General features: G+C 29.2%; 3 protein-coding genes across 5 annotated transcripts; 1 reads left to right on the forward strand and 2 right to left on the reverse strand.

Moving 5' to 3' along the window:
* Window positions 1–6,747: 6,747 nt before the first annotated feature.
* On the reverse strand, window positions 6,748–8,636 carry LOC108563763 (cytoplasmic phosphatidylinositol transfer protein 1). Of its 2 annotated transcripts, none has more exons than XM_017922535.1 (7): window positions 8,557–8,636; window positions 8,113–8,191; window positions 7,876–8,024; window positions 7,722–7,818; window positions 7,593–7,664; window positions 7,276–7,530; window positions 6,748–7,212 (listed from the first exon to the last, which is right to left on the reverse strand). In XM_017922535.1, the coding sequence occupies exons 2-7, from the start codon at window positions 8,161–8,163 to the stop codon at window positions 6,940–6,942; spliced, it is 897 nt and encodes a 298-aa protein (XP_017778024.1). In that variant the 5' UTR covers window positions 8,164–8,191; window positions 8,557–8,636; the 3' UTR covers window positions 6,748–6,939. The 2 variants fall into 2 exon arrangements, with proteins under 2 accessions (XP_017778024.1, XP_017778032.1); XM_017922543.1 differs by lacking the exon at window positions 8,557–8,636 and adding an exon at window positions 8,252–8,270.
* An 11-nt stretch (window positions 8,637–8,647) lies between these two features.
* LOC108563774 (derlin-2) lies at window positions 8,648–11,999 on the forward strand. Its single transcript, XM_017922557.1, has 5 exons — window positions 8,648–8,838; window positions 8,903–9,136; window positions 9,202–9,324; window positions 11,569–11,732; window positions 11,796–11,999. The coding sequence occupies exons 1-5, from the start codon at window positions 8,746–8,748 to the stop codon at window positions 11,914–11,916; spliced, it is 735 nt and encodes a 244-aa protein (XP_017778046.1). The 5' UTR covers window positions 8,648–8,745; the 3' UTR covers window positions 11,917–11,999.
* A 2,448-nt stretch (window positions 12,000–14,447) lies between these two features.
* LOC108563800 (protein phosphatase PTC7 homolog) lies at window positions 14,448–17,994 on the reverse strand. Of its 2 annotated transcripts, none has more exons than XM_017922586.1 (6): window positions 17,885–17,994; window positions 15,517–16,052; window positions 15,273–15,452; window positions 14,895–15,211; window positions 14,615–14,753; window positions 14,448–14,555 (listed from the first exon to the last, which is right to left on the reverse strand). In XM_017922586.1, exons 2-6 carry the CDS (start codon window positions 15,743–15,745, stop codon window positions 14,506–14,508), a joined length of 915 nt encoding a protein of 304 aa, XP_017778075.1. In that variant the 5' UTR covers window positions 15,746–16,052; window positions 17,885–17,994; the 3' UTR covers window positions 14,448–14,505. The 2 variants fall into 2 exon arrangements, with proteins under 2 accessions (XP_017778075.1, XP_017778083.1); XM_017922594.1 differs by having other exon boundaries at window positions 17,842–17,994.
* Window positions 17,995–18,691: the final 697 nt, after the last annotated feature.

An 18,691-nucleotide genomic window follows, 5' to 3' on the forward strand; every position in this document is an offset into this window, starting at 1 on the left:
TTTTTTTTTAAATTAGATAAAAAATAGCATTAAAATAATTTAATAATTTTGTGACTACTTTTACTACAAATTTATGTGAAAAATAAATGAATAATTTGTATTCCTTGTGACATTTCAAATTTGTCAACACTTCTACTAAAACTTTTCAATTGTATTGGATTTTTTTATGAATTAAACAAATTGTCAGTAACATTCGTAGAAGATTTTCTTAAGTAAACATTTGGTAAATTATGAAACAATAACATTGAAAACGATTATTGTTATTTATAATGAGAGTATTTTTGTAGTTTCAAAGTCGTTAATTTTTTTTCTAAAAAGTAATTATTTGTTTATAAAGCAAAATATTCGTTACAGAAACGATAATTTTGTGAAAATAGCTTAACAATTGGCAATTATAATGCAAACATTTTTTTTTTTTAAATTATGCCATTAGCAGACAATTTAGCAAACTATTTACAAGACTTCTGCTTGTGACATTTCAAATTTGACAACACTTTTACTGTTTAATTATCTTTTAACATATTGTTTAAATCAATCAAACTTTTCTTAGTAACATATACAAATTCATATAACATTTTAAGTAAAATTTAGCAAATTATGTAAAAAATAGCATTGAAATAAATTAATGTATAAAACTAATAATTTGAGGGAAACAATAATTTCTAGAGAAATGATACATTTTTTTTTATAAAAAGGTATTTTTAGTCCATAAAACAACAAAATTCCAAATATTGTTACGGGAATTTACAACAAAAAAATAGCATTGAAAATTTCATAAAGTTTTAGTTACATACAACAACAAAATTCCTATAATTCTTACGGAAATTTACAATAAAAAATATTTTATAAAAATAGCAATTGTTATCAGTTAAAAATAAGCTATCTTTTTTTCATGAAAAGTAATTATTTGTTTTGCATAAAAATCGTTTACGAAAATACAGTAATTGGCAATTATTATGCATGAATCTATGTTTTTTAATACAAGCTTAAAAATAATGTTGAAAAAAGTAAAATTTACAAAATATTATTCGTTATTTCTTCAAATAAACCGATGAAATTAACAGCGTTTAAATTAAATTCCTATAAAATAGGTATAACCCAAAGGTAATAATACTGAACAAATGTTGCAAAGGAGGCAAATGTGCAGAGGATACGAATGAGTCATTCATGTTGGCCATGGAACTGTATATTGAGAGCGGTAAAATAGGGGAAAGGTAAAGGGAAAGAATGGGGGATGGGATTCGGTTAGGGATTGTAAAATGTATACTACACTAGAGCCTTGAGTCCCATGAAAAATATTTTAGGTTCAGCATTTCGTACCGGGGATTTAAGTTTATTGGGTTTCTTGTTTTTTCATGCAAAAGGTTACTTTTTCTTGAAAATAAGTTGAAATGTACATGTGTTGTTTTTTTTAAGAAATTTATTGCAACATTATTTTATAATTTTCAATTGAATTTAAAACAAAATTATCACAAAAACCGATAGAAAAAATAATGTTAAGTAATCAAAAATATTTTTAAAGTGGATACATTGAAACTTCGCATAGATGCTGCTTCAATTAGTACGTATTCACTATAGTACGGTTTAAAAATTTCAAAACAAACTAAATATTAATTGAACAAAATAATAATAAATTTAAAAAAATATAAATAAATAATTGATTTGTTTCTCTTATATTGTGCTTTTTATTTGTATGCAGATTAAAAGTCCTCGATTAGTACGGTTTTAAACAGTGCGGAATATTCTAACCGTTAATACACTATTGCTTTATTTATAATGTAACCTTTCTTCATGATTTTTGTACATTTATAAATTATTTAAAGAAATCAATAATAAATAGAAAATTATGAATTGTGAAGAGAGTATAAAAATTGAAATACAATAAAACGTCGAACAGTGCTGCTTCAATCAGTGCGGATTAACTATACTACGGTTTAGTAATTTCAAAACCAAAAACATTTTAATTGAACAAAATAATAATTTAAAAAAGAATAAATACATAAAAGATAGATTTGGCTCTTCTATGACGCCAGTTTGTGCTGTTTATTTTCATGCGGTTTTAAAGTCCTCAATTAGTCCTGTTTCAAACAGTGCGGAATATTCTAACCGTTACCACACACTGTTCGAGGTATTGCTATAATCGTAATGTATCATTCTATCATGATTTTTCTACAATTATAAATAATTGGAAGAAACCAATAATTTCAAAAAAATCTTCAATCTTCTTTCAATCAGTGTGAATTCATTTCAATTAAATAAAACAAAAAGAAATTTTTAAAAAATACTGTTTGAAAGTCTTCGATTAGTCCGGTTTAAAATAGTGCGGAATATTCTAATCGTTTATACACATTATTTGGTATATTGCTGTTTTTGTAATGTAATCATTTCAACATGGTTATTGTACAATTATAAATAATTTAAAGAAAATAATAATTTCAAAAGAATCAAAATAAGTAAATAACTGGAACATTATGAATTGTGAAGAAAGTATAAAAATTGAAACCTAAAACCTAACACAGTACGGATTCACTACAGTACGGTTTGACAATTTTAAAATGTTTTAATGAACAAAATAATAATAAATTAAAAAAAAAATACATAAATGATCGATTTGTTTCTTTTATGCTGACAAATTGTGTTGTTTAAAAGTCCTCGATTAGTCCGGTTTCAAACAGAGCGGAATATTCTAACCGTTTATACCCATTATTTGAGATCTTGATAAATAATTTAAAGAAATCAATAATTTCAAAAGAATCAAAATAAGCAAATAAATGGAAAATTATGAATTGTGAAGAGAGTATAAAAATTGAAATACACCAACCTATACAGTGCTGCTATATAGTAATAAATTAAATAAAATATATTTTCTTATATGCTGCCGTCAGTTTGTGCTCTTTATTTTTATGAAGTAGTTCTTCATGATTTCTTTTATTATTTAAAAAAAAAAACTAGAACTATAATAATAATTATTCTATTCTTTTGTGTAAATAATTGTTTGATTATAATCCATTATTTATTAATGTATTTGCATTAACGATCGATGTGAATGCGATCGTTTTATATGATTATTATTGTTATTCTACGATAAATGTCATTATTTTCGAATTGAAACCATCCGCTGCAACAATGGAAAACGTTACATACCAATCATCAGATGCGTGGTAGATTAGAAAGGTTTAGAAAGACGTAGATTTGCAGAGCGTTTACCGTACACGAAATAAATGCATGTAGGTAAAACACCATTAAATGTTGGATGTATCGTGCTAATCGAGATCCGATCCAGGATACGGTACAACTGACTCGATTAGAAGCAATACCGAAACCTACTAACATACTATTTCGGTTTATTTTCGCAGCTCGATCATCCTTTGAAGAACTAGATTAAAACTGTTATGATTTCATCCAAAAATAACATTTATAAAAAAGTAAAATATATTTACACAAATTGAAACTATTGCAGTAGAACAAATAAACTTATTTCAACTTTCAATTAATTATATATATATTGATATTTATTATGCGATTTTTAATTGGAAATCCTCGTCACGACATTAAATCAAAGGTCAACGCAATTATTTTCACTTTTCGGTGTACTTTTTCATGTTGTACTCAAAACTCAAGGTTTTTTATTCACAATAAAATCTCCCATAAATGAAATTAATAAGAAAGGAAAGAGAAAAACTTTGAAATTATTAAATTCATCTAAATCACCTATAAATTAGTAAATAATTAGTATTAAATATAAATTAGACAAATTCTTTAGAATGGAATTTCATAAATAATATTAAAACTTTTAACCTTTATTGCCCAAATGTAACCAATAAATGTGTTTAAATATAAATAAAATCTGTGCTCAATTTCATGTTTTATTTGTGTACTAAATTTCACTAAAATTTTGTTTTTTTTGTTAATAAATATTTTGGAAAAAGTACATTTCATGTTGTTTTATAAAAAATTACTGCATTTTTACTTGTAAAGACAATCAACGAAAATAATGAATGAAATACTTCTGGGACAATTAAATGAAATGTCTTTCACTAGTGTTAATGGACTAATTTCAAGTGAAATTGAATGTATATTAGATTTCTTAAACTATTTGTATAAGATATTTTTGACATCTTACTATATAGTTAAGCAGTATAGTTGATCGATGGACATCTTCATTCTTGATTAATTAATTTTCACAATTTATAGAACATTTGTGTTTGACTTATTGTGTTTTTTTCATTTGTGTTTTAATTCCTCAATGGAAATTAATTATTTAATGTATTTCAGTTGCATTTAGTTTGTGCCTTACCTATAACTAAAACATTTTTTTGTTAATGTACAGAATTTAGATTTTTGTTTAAATTATGGATTCTTCTTGTCATTTTTATTTATTTACAAATTTGTATTAGACCTAATTTGGGCATTTTTTTCAGACTATTCACTGAATTATGAAGTAATTTTGATCTTCGGTTGATTGAGAATTCATAATTTAGTTGATTTTTTGGTGTACTTTTTTATGTTGTACTCAAAATTCGAGGGTTTTTTCATTCACAACATGATCTTCCATAAATTAAATGAATAAGAGATTCTTCTTGTCATTTTTATTTATTTACAAATTTGTATTAGACCTAATTTGGGCATTTTTTTCATACTATTCACTGAATTATGAAGTAATTTTGATCTTCGGTTGATTGAGAATTCATAATTTAGTTGATTTTTTGGTGTACTTTTTTATGTTGTACTCAAAATTCGAGGGTTTTTTCATTCACAACATGATCTTCCATAAATTAAATGAATAAGAAAATAAAGAGGAAGAAAAAAAACTTAAAATTTTTTAAGTTCATCAAAATCACCTTTGAAAATTAATTACAATAACTAAATTTTACTAAAATATTGTATTTTGTTTTAAAGTAAATTTTATGTTGTTTTATAAAAAAATACTGCATTTTTACCGGCAAAGACAATCGACGAGAATAACTCATACAGCACACCTTTGTCATCAAGGAGATTTTGTACCGTTATTCAAATCAATATGCAGTGTTTTTATTGATTCGTTTTGAAAGATGTGTTTAGTACATTTATAAATAACTCGCATTGCAAATGATAAAGTCCTTAAATCCTTGTTGAAACTCGCAACAAATCATCATTAAAAAATTATAAATTTTAATTGACAAGAATAAAAGATATTTAAACTATGTCGGGCGTCTCAACTGAAAACAAACTCTCCGTCTACAAGGCAGTCATAAAACCGATTTTGGAGATCTTCACTGCGTGGAACTCTAGCATAGACATCATCCAGAGATTTCAGTCAAAAACGTTGAGGCAATTGACCTGGTTCACAACCAATAACTCTATCCATCAGTCCACTGGTATCACCTACGTTAAAGAAGAGATTTCAAAAGCCAGCACCAGATATCGTCTTCAGCTGGAGGATCATCCGAATCAACTTACTGTAGAGCTGAGCAACATGGCAATCTACGTAGACTGAAACCATTTCAACCGCAAGATTTCCCTACTCGTTTCTGATGTAATGTGATGTACTTTGTCTTTTACTTGTTTATATTTTATCAGTGTAGTTTGGTCATTGGATCAATCTGCAATATTATTTATTTCATTTATATTTAGCCAGAATTAAAGCTTATTATAGTAGTTGATTGCTTGTTGTAAATAATAAAATAAAGAATTATGTCAACTAAATTATGAATTCTCATTCAACCAAAGATCAAAATTACAGAATACAAAAATATGACCCAAATTAGGTCTAATACAAATTTGTAAATAAATATAAAAATAACAACAATAATCCATTGTTTTATTTATAGGAAAGGATTTAATCCTATGTATTCGATTATACGTTTAATTTATAATTGAAATTACTAAATACAAAGGATTAATTCATTTGTTAACAATCGTTTTCAAGCAATTAAATTACTTGTTAATGATAAAATCCGCAATTGCACAAACTGAATGCAACTGAAATACATTAAATGATGAATTTCCATTAAGGAATTAAAACACAAACAAACAAACAAAAAACACAATAATCGTTTCCAATAAGCTCTAAACAATTATAAAAAGGAATAAATTTATGTGTTTCATTGATTCCTTTCAATAAATCAACCACAAATAGTATAGATTGTGAAAATTAATTAATACTTCAAGAATGAAAACGTCCATCCATCATACGTTGCTTAACTACATAGTAAGAGATCAAAAATATCTTATACAAATTGATTAAGAAATGTAATAAATTTTTACATAATCCAATCTCTTGCTTAAAGCAATCATTAAAAATAGTAAATTGATTGTAACATTCAATTTCACTTGGAATTAATCCATTAACTCTGATGAAAAAGACATTTCCTTTAATTGTTCCCAAAGTATTTCATCTATTATAAGCTGGCAAATCTTTTGAAATAATTTTTATATTTTATTTTTTTTAGGAAATTGTGCAATAATTTCGATTTATGTTTATTTTTGATAATTGTATAATTTTTTATTAATACATAATCACCCTTAATTAATTTAATTATTGTCGAGTTTCAAATAGTAATCAATAGACAAGCTAGAGGTGTATATAAAGTTGCCTACGTGTCAAATTAAAAATATATTAGTTTTAGTCGTTTGTATCACAAAATCTGGCATAATTCTAATCAAAATGGGTATTAATTAATAAAATATAATACTCTTATACGATTTATTTCCCTAAATACCATACATTCTTCACTAGCGTTTGATTATATAATAATGGCATTGAATATAAGTATTGGCTTAAGTTAATAACAAAAATATATAAAAATCAAACTAAATCTCTTTGCACCAAATTTATTGCGTTTGTTCACAAGTAAATAAATTAATATTGCTATAATGGATTTTTACTATTCCAAACGAAAACTCAGCCTCCTACTAATACTATAGAGAATCATAAAAAATATAAATGTCAAGTGGTTATTAAGAAAACCACGAGGAAAAGTATCCCTTCTTGGAATCCGGCGTCTTTGGAGGAGATTCTACAGACAACGCTTGAGTTTGCGAGGAATCCCCCTGTCCCAACTCTTTGGCTTCAATGGCAGAATCAGCTTCATCAGCATTCTGTATCTTAATATTGGTTTCCTTCTGCAACTTACTCTCGTACTCTTTGACATCATCATAACTCATATCCACCCACGAATCAATCCATGCAAAAGCTTGTCTGTGTCCCAGCAACAGTACTTCACGAATGCACTGAAACAAAAAACAATTGCAAATTTGATACTAAGCTTGTTGCTTTATGAAAGAAAAACACACGCTATGCACGAAATCCTCGACTTTGGTTTGAAGCCCCCAAACTTCGAAATACGCGCTGACTAGTTTATACGAGCACATGATTGGAGTGTGCGTGTTCCGCCAACCTTCGACCAAAGGACCGCGATGGGTCTTTGTGCTTTGGAAGAATCTAGGATCTTCCTCCTCTTTGTAATGTCTAGCGCTGACCTCGTCATAAGCAATATCGACATGTTCAACCAACCTTTCAGCTAATTGCTCAGCGGTTAAATTTAAACACTGCAAATAAATTAACGCAATTAATGGCGTAATGAAGCAACACGAGCGACGATAAAACTTACATTATCAGTAGAGCCGTTATTATTTTCATATCTCGTTTTAATTTCTATATGGAACTTTGGAAGAAAAGAGCACTGAAAATAACGTAATGTTAATTTTAATAAATTACTTTTTGATAATTTTAAACTCACTGTGTATTCAGTTATGGTAAAAGGGTAATAATTCCAGGCCTTCTCTGTAATGTAAAATATTTTTGGTATAATGCTCTGAATCCAATAAGGAAGTCGGCTGAAATTTTTAAAGAAACATTAATCAATTTACAATTTTTTTGTAATGTATAAAAACCTTGATAAATGGATCCTCTTCTCAGTGTAATGCCCCTGTCCATGTTCAGGGTCTTCACATTTACGATTCTCGACCACTTCAACACCTTCACCATCACCTGACTGCTCCAAGCTGTGCCTCGCAATCATATACAATTGTCCAATTTGATACTGTTATTGCACCAACAACAAAAAAACATGATTTTAAAGTAATGATTGCTAATAATAAAGTGAAGTTTAAATATAATCAATACTTTACCTCCTCCACGCTTATGGGCATGCATATCCGATATTCCTTCGTCAAAACCATTACAGAATGATTCGAATGTTAAACAGTTCTACAACAGTTCAAAAATCAACAATTTACTTCTATTTTTTTTTTTTCTTTCTATCAATACACTTTTTGACGCACCAAACAACTGTCAAATGCGCACGTGTAAACAAGTCGTTGCCAACTCTAAGAAAACTATAATTGATAATCATTCATTAAATAGACGACATCGATTTGTAAAAGCTATTGTGTCGTAGTACAACTGTGATTTCGAGAAAAAAACATACATACATAATAGTTAAAAAATTGAATTGTTCTGGTTATAATTGGTAATTCTAACGTGTGATTATTATTTAATAGGCTTATTAACGTTTGTGTTTTCAATATCAAACGTTTAATTGACATCAGATTGTATTGTTTTAGAAAAATTACCTCAGACTTTGATTATTTTTGAACTTCGCGTTGTTAAAATTGGTTTGTCATTGAGTGCATCAGTCAACTGTCAACTGCTGTCAAGTAACATCTGATGTGGCCAAAAAACTGAACAATTTGTTAACAACATGTTATGATAGTGAAATTTTGGCATATTTACATAAAGGTGAAAGTGCATAGTTTACAGTCATGGCCTATCAGTCCTTCTTAAATGAGTATATGAAGATACCTTTGGTTACAAGGGTCTATACCACTGCGTGTGTTGTCACTAGTCTTCTTGTTGTAAGTCCATGTTAACAATAGAAAATATAAATTGATCATTACAGTCTCTCCTTTTTTGTTTCAGCAATTGGATTTAGTTACACCATTCCAATTATATTACAATTACATGCTGGTGTGGAAACATGGGCAGTACCATAGATTCATCACAACCTTCCTCTTCTTTGGATCGTTTGGATTCAATTTTTTCTTCAATATGATATTTACATACAGATATTGCCGTATGCTGGAGGAAGGCTCTTTTAGGTCGAGGACAGCCGACTTTGTCATGATGTTTTTTATTGGTGGCATCAGCATGATTGTATCCTTTACAACTGAACTAATTTTAAATTTTTACGTTTAACATTCCTTAATTGATTTCTTTAGCTCTTTGCATTTTTCGTCGATTTACTATTCCTTGGACAAGCCTTTACCATAATGCTCGTATATGTTTGGTCAAGACGAAACCCATTTGTCAGGATGAATTTCTTTGGCATTATTAATTTCCATGTAAGTTTTTTTATCTCATATACACCTATCCCCCGATTTACATGGTAGATAGGTTCCTGAGAAAAACGTTTAATTCGAATTTGTAACTTTTTGAATGTAAAATCATAAAAATGGAAAAATATGCAAAAAGGCATAGGATAGGTTATTTCCAATTTTTTTTAATCCGTGTAAAAGTGAAAACGTGTAAAGAAAGTACCGTGTAAAACGAGCGATAGGTTAAATCTACAAGATTTAATATATTTTTATGTGTATTTCACATAATAAAAACAAGTTTAATCACAAATTTAAGAAGAAAGAGTTGAAATAAAAAAAATATTTATTATAAATATTTAAAAGTAATGGTATAAAATAGCTATTTATAAAAATTCCAAGAAATATATATAAAGAACAGCAATTAAAAAATGTTTTCAGTTAAAATTTGGGTGATGTTGATTTAGAAGACTTGAATGCTTTAAATTGACACGCAAAAATCTACGCTTTTTCCATTCAATTTAAGTTTTGTTTGGTGAAATTGTATTGAATTCATTCTATAAGTTGATACAAATATATATTTCATTTTCGTGTATAAATAAGTTCGAAATATTTCTGCAAAAGGTTTATTTTTATACTTACTTAATGCTGAAGATAGGTAAACTTTAAGTAGTCTTGATTGTATAAAATATTATCATGTTTTTGCTGAAAGGATATAGTTTTTATTTTAATATATTTCGCCAAAATATCTTGAGAGATTGCCAAATAAATATAAAAAAACAACAGTTGCCAGTTTCTTCAGCCAAAATCGTTAGAGGATACAATTTGTTTGTTCTTTTAATATTTAATTTGAAAATATACTGAAATTCTGACATCATTCCTACGAAAAGTGTAAAAAACGTCTTAAATTTTTTAATGAACATAAAAAAAATTGTCTTGCCAGATTCTTAAGCCAAATCTTTAGATTGTAATATTTGTTTGTTATTGAATTTGAAAAATGACATGAAGTTCTGATATTCCTATGAAAAGTGTAAATATTTGAATAAACACAAATAAAATTGTGTTCTCAGATTCTTAAATCAATATCTTTAGATGATAAAATTAGTTTGTCCTTTTATTATTTAATTCCTCAAATTCTGACATCTGAAAAGTGTAAAAACGTCTTAAAAAAATTGAATGGACGTAAGAAAATGTGTTAGCAGGTTCTTAAGCCAAAATCTTTAGATCAAACAACTTATTTGTCCTTTTATTATTTAATTTGAAAATAATCTGAAATTTTGAAATAATTCTTCTGAAAAGCGTTGAACACGTCCTAAAAATTTTAATGGACTTAAAAAGAATGTATTGCCAAATTCTTAAGCCAAAATCTTTAGAGGTTTGTTCTTGTATCTAATTTGAAAATATACTGAAATGTTGACATCATTCCTCTGAAAAGTGTAAAAACGTCTTGAATATGAATATAGAAAAATGTGTTGCCAGATTCTTAAGCCAAAATCTAAATGTTTAGATTATAAAATTAGTTTGTCCTTTTATTATTTAATTTGAAAAAAAAACTGAAATTCTAACATCATCTCTCTGAAAAGCGTTAAACATCTCTTCAAAACTGAAATTCTAACATCCCTCTGAAAAGTGTAAAAACGTCTTAAATATTTTAATGAACATAAATAAAATTGTGTTCTCAGATTCTTAAACCAATATCTTTAGAGGATACAATTTGTTTGTACTTTTATTATTTAATTTTTTAAAAAATCATGAAATTCTGGCATCATCTCACTGAAAAGTGTAAAAACGTCTTACATTTTTTAATGAAGATGAAGAAAATTGAGTTGCCACGTTCTAAAGCCAAAATCTAAATCTTTAGATGATAAAATAAGTTTGTCTTTTTATTATTGAATTTGAAAAAAGACCTGAAATTCTGACAAAAGTGTAAAAACTTCTTAAATATTTCAATGAACATATAAAAAATATTTTGCCAGATTCTTAAGCCAAATTCTAAATCTTTAGATGATACAATTTGTTTGTTCTTTTATTATTGAATTTGAAAAAAGTCCAATTCTAAAATCCCTCTGAAAAAAGTAAATATTTGAATGAACACAAATAAAATTGTGTTCTCAGATTCTTAAACCAATATCTTTAAATGATAAAATTTGTTTGTACTATTATTTAATTTGAAAAAAAAAAACCTGAAATTCTGACATCATTCCTCTGAAAAGTGTAACAAAAGTGTCTTCAAAATTTTAATGAACATTAAAATAAAATTGTGTTTATTTTCAGGCACCTTATTTACCATGGGTGTTATTCGGATTTTCGCTGCTCTTGGGTAATCCAGTATACGTAGATCTAATGGGAATTGCCGTCGGTCACATCTACTATTTCCTAGAAGATGTTTTCCCCAATCAACCTGGCGGATTCCGCATCTTGAGAACCCCCCAATTCTTGTAAGTTAACCACCTACAAAAACAAAAATCACCGAAAAAAAAATGACTGGATTGTTGTTGCAGGAAATACTTGTTGGACGGACAACAAAACCAACCCGAATACGTAATGATGGAGGAGGATCGGCCGGGCGGTTTCGAATGGGGAAACGAGAGACCAAATAATGAAAACAATGTTGAAAATTGATGAAAAAAAAATACATCAACATGTGTTATATATGAGAGAATGCGAGTGTCTTGTAATACAAATACAAGTAACCAGTAAAAAGAGATTATTATATAATTTTTTTTCCTGGTTTTCTTTTTAGACCGTTTTTTTTTTTAAAATTAATATATATTTATTTTAATCATTCCCATCTTTATTGTTGATAGTTTTCAACGGTTTTGAAAACTGTCCGATTTATATGTTAGATAATAATAATAGTTTGAATCATTCTTACATTGCAGCTGCCTGGTTCTTTGGATGTGATGTTTTTTTATTTAATTAACGTCCGACTTTCAATAGGAACACCCTGTATATGAATTTCTATGTATATTTTAAATTGTATTGCTTAGGTGACCATTTATATATTGTAAATATACTTAAGAAACTTGCTCTTTTTAGTTTATTACTAGAACAAAAGGAATTTATAGAAGCATTAAAATCCGAGGTAATTTGCAAAAAATTCCGAGAAACAAACTACATTTTTATTATGGTTTAAGCGCAGTTCGTGATAGGAAACGGGTTTAATTAGAACACAGGTATTGTTCACTCGATAAAAAATGCATCGCGTTTTTTTATTACGAATAGGTAATAAACATAAAACTTCATAAACAAATACGAGTAAAAAGGAAATAATAGATGATAATTGTTTGGTTTTATTGAAAAACTAAAGCTCATTACGAATTTCACACCTAAATGTTAGGTTTCAATATCAAATTTTACATTTGGTTTAACAAAGATCACTATGGAATTTACACGCACAAAGAAAAAACTAAACATTTTCCCAGTTATCCACGTCGATGCAAACAATCAAATTTCGTGTTGAACATACAGAATTCGGTTGCACCTTTTATATTTTGACCTGTAAAAAAGCTACATCAAATATTGACAAAACTTTTTGCCGATTTATCAGCGGAATTGACGTATTTGTTATGTAACTAAATGCACGTTAAGGCAGTTCAACGTTGTTAAATTTCTCGCAAAGAAACATTAAATAATCACAAACATTTATATGTATATCAAAAAAAAATACATAAAGTTAATTGCCGTTTGATATATAGAGAAAACAGATTACAGAAATCGCAAACTCCGATTGATTTGTTATTACATAATGTGAAGAAATCCATTTGATTTTTATAGAAAGTACAGTATTTTCTGACGATCCCTGCGCACAGAATCAACCGATATTATTAACTAAAAATTATTTTTTTTATTCAAATCCCTGTAAACTTTGAATTATATTTTGGTTATATCAAATACTCTAGTATATACAATAAATAAAACTTAAGTAAAGCGAAACTAAAAGTATAAAAACAATTGTTTTTAAAATTATATTTTCTTTTACAAACTTTAAATTTGTAGCAGCTTTTAAATTACTGGAAATTATAGCATTTTTTTTTTAAATAATTATTTTCAACATAATTCTATTAAAATATTGTCATAATTAAATTTAGATCTTCATTCGTGTTTAGTATAAAAGGATTTTTTTTTTCAAGGTAAAAAATATTGATGTTTTTTGATTTCCAATGTTTAATGTTCATTTTAACAAACAGTTAACTTATTTTTTTTTTGTAAAATTTCATTGCAATTATACACACAGCCCTCGTTTTAAGTTGAAGGTTTAAAACCAATATTTTTCCAAATCCAACTTTCAACTTGTTTCAGAAACAAAAATAAACAGAAAATATCGCTAATAACTTAAAGAAAATATATACAAATTAAAATTATTTTTTGTTGATAGGATAATCACAAAGCACTGTACTTATTATTACATAATAAGAGAACAATTTTGGAGTGTTTTAGTACATAAATGTGTAAATTTAACAGTTGCACCATTTTTAGCTAAATATATATATTTGTACAAATATATATTTTTTTCTTTTTCTTATAAGAAATGGAAGCAAACTGTTTGTATACATGGCACAAATTGTCTGAGAATAAAATTGCCCTATTTTTTTATATAAAATAGGATTCGTCAGTCTGTGGGTGAAATTGTTTTAAGCAAATTACCTAAGTATAATAATAATAATAAGTTAAGAGGATTTGTCCCTTCGTACATAATATCCGAGATTAAATAAATTAAGTTAATTTTCTAAATCTTATATACATGTACAGTACAGTTTACACCTGAATCGTTCGTAAGATGATAATAGATAATAAAGAAACAAAACGGAGCAAAAGAAAAAATACTAAACCGGATTTAAAGTGAATAAAATTGATATTTAAAAAAAATGCATCCATTCGCTAATAACAAAAAGGTAATTTCACAACCACAGTATCGATTTATATGTAATTACATATATAATACGACTTATGTTAATTCGATCTGCACGACATTCATCTTCTTCTGAAAGTGTTCATAATACAAGTGTGCAGGATCGTTTGCGCGCTTCAAATAAATACACTGTACATTAAAATAGACGAGAAATGAATTAGTAGAACAGTATTAGGTAAACTCTAATGTACGTATTGATGACTAAATTCACCCAGAGTGTGTGGTTTCTGTTGCAGCACTTACACAAGACATATAATATCAAAAATGATTCAACGTCCTCTTGAAATGTAAACTTTTCATTAAATCGCCACCGTCGCTAGAATCACCGTGATGTCATCCGGTTTTCCACCTACGAAAACAAAACAATTAGATCTCAGTTGCACGTTGATAAAAATTGCATTTAATTACCTATTGTGTTGATACCATTAGCAAACGCGCTTTCTGCGAAAGGCGATATGAAAGTCTCGTCGAACGAAAGATTTCGTGCCATCCAGGCTATAGAGTTAGCCACCGTTTGCAGCCGTGTCGCGCATCTCTCACCTTGAACCTGAGAAACAAACAAATAAATCTATTTTTATTAAAAGAATTACTATAAGGCATGTGATTTCTCTTCGTTGGCGAGAGGCCAAATCGAATCGTTTTCATAACAGTTGCACCGTGATGCAACTTGCATATTAATCGCGCTCACCTTTTGAAGTTCGTTCACGAGCAATTTATGCGGTAGATTATCAAATACTCCATCAGTTGCAAGCAATATGACATCGCCGTCTTCAACGGGGAAGTTTTCAGTCATAGCGGTGTCAGGTTGGTCTGAGAGGACGTCCGCTTGGTAGCCTGGGGGCGGCAGTGATAGTTGAAACGGTGTGTTGAAGTAATGCTGCTGCTCATCTGATTTGTGGATCACTTTGCCATGCCTCATCACCATAAAACCGCTGTCACCGATATTGGCAGTGTATAATGTACTATTTTCTTTGTTTAATATTACTACACATGCTGTGCTGCTGCCTGGGAATAATAAAGAAATTTATTTAAATACACTTTCTCTCAATTTGTTTTTGTTGTTTACCTAAAATTGGCTTCTTGTGGTGTAGCAGCTCATAGTAACTTCTAGCTAATAAATCGGAAGGGTTATTTGGTATGAACTTTCCCAGCTTGACAAGCCTCTCACAAGTCCTCATTAGATGTAAGGAGAATTCTCCAGGATCTATCCCATACGCTCTCCAACCCCCGACGCCGTCTGCGACACCTGATTGAAGAAGGAATACAAACATTAGATCATTGATGCATATAATGTGTGGTTGATGACTAACCTAGAATGTCTGCGTTTTTGGTCTTGCTGGTGAACCAGGCGTCGTCTCCGAATTGTCCGTGAACTAACCTCTCGATCTTCTTGTCCTTCGAGAAACCGCAGACCGCGCTGACCAGCTGCGGGTCCGCTCTCTTCTGCAGAGCTGGGTCCACCGTGGACGAGGAGATGTTAGCAATGCCATTCCAGATAGCGCGCGACAGAAGTCTGCCAGTTAACCAAAGCGAGTGCATTATATAATGCGTACTATTTCAATGCAGTTTTGATCGAAACGGGGATTACCCTTCTGTTCTTTCGGGGAGTGTTCCTCACTCGAGCGCGGTGCACCACATTTTCCGCGGACCCCACGCGTACTCTACAGCCGCGTGATCTCTGGGCTTTTGTTTTTGTTATTTTGCTTCCTTCACAGCACGCTGACGTTCTTAGCTCTACCTTGACGTAGGAAGAATTGCCGCATACCAGGCCTGTGCGCACACTGGGGCGCACCGAAAGCACATGACTTCAATCTATACTCTGGATACAATTGCACTTTACAATCCTCTGAAAACGAAAATAGACTTATAACCCAGTTTTTCATATATAGTTACTAATCTAATTATACATCCAAGATGTTTACTACGATCACACCTTATGTCTTTACTTAAGTCCAATTGGATTGATAACACATGACTGGTCTAAAGAGGGGTGATAAAATGTAAACAGATCGTAAGGTATATGACCAAACATACACCTTCTTTCTAAGTATCATTATTACAACAGTGCTACTCAATCTACATTTCTCACAATCACAAGAAAAAAATATCATGGACAAAAAAAAATGTTTAAAAAACTCTTTAATTTCTTTTATAAAATATTACAAACAATCTTCCTTTTTTTTTGCAGATATACTCTTGGATAATATTAATTAAAATACTTCCTAATAAGTAAAGACTTTAGTAAACGCAAAATGATCTTTTTTTGAGTAGTTACGAAAACAAACTTCTACTGGAGACCTTGAAGTCTCTTATCAATATTGTAATATTAATAAATCATAACAAGCAATCAATCAAGGAAAACTACAGCAAATTCTCTATTTATAGTTGTCAAATTAAATTAACTTGTTATTTCTATAATATATACAAAACATGTTTATTTATTACAATTGAAAATGCTCGTAGTAACGAATTAATTAGTATTTCACTTGAGTTATGATTATTGTGTTAAATCTGTGTAATATTTAAATTTGTGACTACAATAAATAATCTCAATTTTACTAGTTTTCTAACTTTTCTGTATTCATCAAAATACTAAAATTATAATTTATCAACTTATTTATAAAACTAATGTATTTTGTATGTATGTTACACGATTAGAAATATGCTAATTGCCAATTCAACAGGTATCATGTTGGTAACGTCGAGAATAACAGCGTTTAGCGTTCGTTAATACATGCTAAACGTAAGGACAATATTGGTTTTGGGTTATGCTGATTTAGCAATGCAAGTCACAATCTGCATTGACTATGAAACAAACAAAAAATAAATGCAGTTTCATTAATCACAATCGTACGATTTGAATTTGTTTGTTTATTTTATAGTTGCAGTAATTTTTATCAATATTCTACAGTGAACCGTTTCAATCTCATTCGTTATTTAAGTTAGAACTTTCAGCAAAAGTTTAGAGAAAAACTTGATGAGTTGTGATGAGTTCTCGTAATCAACAGTCTTATAAAATGTAATTACAGATTAACTCGAAAACTGTACAACTTTTATATTTACTTCTGTATAAAGTGTCTTCAATTACGCATCTTTTGTTGTATTTCATGTTACGTAATGTTAATTAATGTCTGAGATATGTAATTTTTATCAATATTCTACAGTGAACCGTTTCAATCTCATTCGTAATTTAAGTTAGAACTTTCAGAGAAAGTTTAGAGAAAAACTTGATGAGTTGTGATTAAAATGATGTTGAAAACGACTTTTATTTAAAGAACAATGTTTTCAATTGAAAATTGTTATAATATTCAATATTCAAATAAAGATTTCAGAATTCAATTGATAAATTTGGAAAGAAGAGATATTATTTTATCTAAATCACTTTGAAATGTTTATATTAATTAGAAATATGATTTAAGTATTTAAGATTGAAATTATGATTTTCGAGAAGCGTTGCGATTGATTTGATAATAAAGATGTTGCTTAATTGAATATGATAAATATTTACATCAAGAATAGAAAATAATGCAATTGGTAAAAGTCGAACGCGTCATTGACCTTCGTGCGATACGATGGTGCGACAATTTGCGCAAACAGCGATCACGAAATTCGAGAAGTTCATGATTGTAACTTACTCCGACAAGTCGATATAGAAAGTAATAACAATAATAAACGTACTTATCACAACACTCCGATCGAATTTCTTAGTTTGTGCGGAAGCAACGATCGTAACTAATCACGTGACTGGAGCGCAATTAGAATGAGCATTGCGAACGCGAAGATTTCCAACTGACATTTATCATTGGATGCAATTCGATTTGGTCTCATCCCCACCGAATCGAACCCAATAATCGCAAATAATCGCACTTTTCTCTATAACATTTCTTTTTAATAATATCAATATTTTTACGTTAACGAATCAATCTTCTCGCGTGTACATTTTGTTGATCGCGAAAACAGAAGTTTGTTTTCATCTCGGATCAAAAACTGCCGAAATCGTGCACATTTTTTCCATTCCCGATTCGCTTTCGGCGAACGTCCAAAGTCCGGTTCATCACAATAATCAAATATATTACGATTCGGTTTACATATGGAACGATGCACGTCGATGATTATGATGATGATGACTTCATTCGATTTTGCCCGAAACTCGTTTCACATAAAAAACTGACCACAGATTTATTGAGAGTCGCTGATTGAACAAATTGCCTCGATTGTCGCAATCAATGCGACGACGATGACGGTGACGCAACGTCCATTGTTTTTCCAGATTCGATTCTTCTGTTCGACCTTTGGCCGGATCGTCGATCTCCGGATTCGCATTTTTCACCGACAAACAACGTCTACGAAAAGTGTAATTTTTACTGGACTTTATCTCAGACCCAAACTTTTTTTTCACTTTCTTTTATATAATTATTTGCAATATTCTCGAATAACAAAACGAGATGAATTTGAAATTCGCACATTATAAGCTTTCTTATCGTA

The sequence above is a fragment of the Nicrophorus vespilloides genome, unplaced genomic scaffold (assembly GCF_001412225.1).
Source record: "Nicrophorus vespilloides isolate i.1.1-1 unplaced genomic scaffold, Nicve_v1.0, whole genome shotgun sequence".
NCBI lineage: Eukaryota > Metazoa > Arthropoda > Insecta > Coleoptera > Silphidae > Nicrophorus > Nicrophorus vespilloides.

Coding starts and splice junctions, on each gene's coding strand:
- LOC108563774 (XM_017922557.1), top strand. CDS start 8,746: ATGGCCTATCAGTCCTTCTTAAATGAGTATATGAAGATACCTTTGGTT. Junction 8,839..8,902: donor TTGTCACTAGTCTTCTTGTT/GTAAGTCCATGT, acceptor TTTTTGTTTCAG/CAATTGGATTTAGTTACACC. Junction 11,733..11,795: donor TTGAGAACCCCCCAATTCTT/GTAAGTTAACCA, acceptor TTGTTGTTGCAG/GAAATACTTGTTGGACGGAC.
- LOC108563800 (XM_017922586.1), bottom strand. CDS start 15,745: ATGCACTCGCTTTGGTTAACTGGCAGACTTCTGTCGCGCGCTATCTGG. Junction 15,453..15,516: donor CAAAAACGCAGACATTCTAG/GTTAGTCATCAA, acceptor TTCTTCAATCAG/GTGTCGCAGACGGCGTCGGG. Junction 14,754..14,894: donor TCGTGAACGAACTTCAAAAG/GTGAGCGCGATT, acceptor TTTGTTTCTCAG/GTTCAAGGTGAGAGATGCGC.
- LOC108563763 (XM_017922535.1), bottom strand. CDS start 8,163: ATGGTTTTGACGAAGGAATATCGGATATGCATGCCCATAAGCGTGGAG. Junction 8,025..8,112: donor TGCCCATAAGCGTGGAGGAG/GTAAAGTATTGA, acceptor GTGCAATAACAG/TATCAAATTGGACAATTGTA. Junction 7,665..7,721: donor TTACCATAACTGAATACACA/GTGAGTTTAAAA, acceptor CGTTATTTTCAG/TGCTCTTTTCTTCCAAAGTT.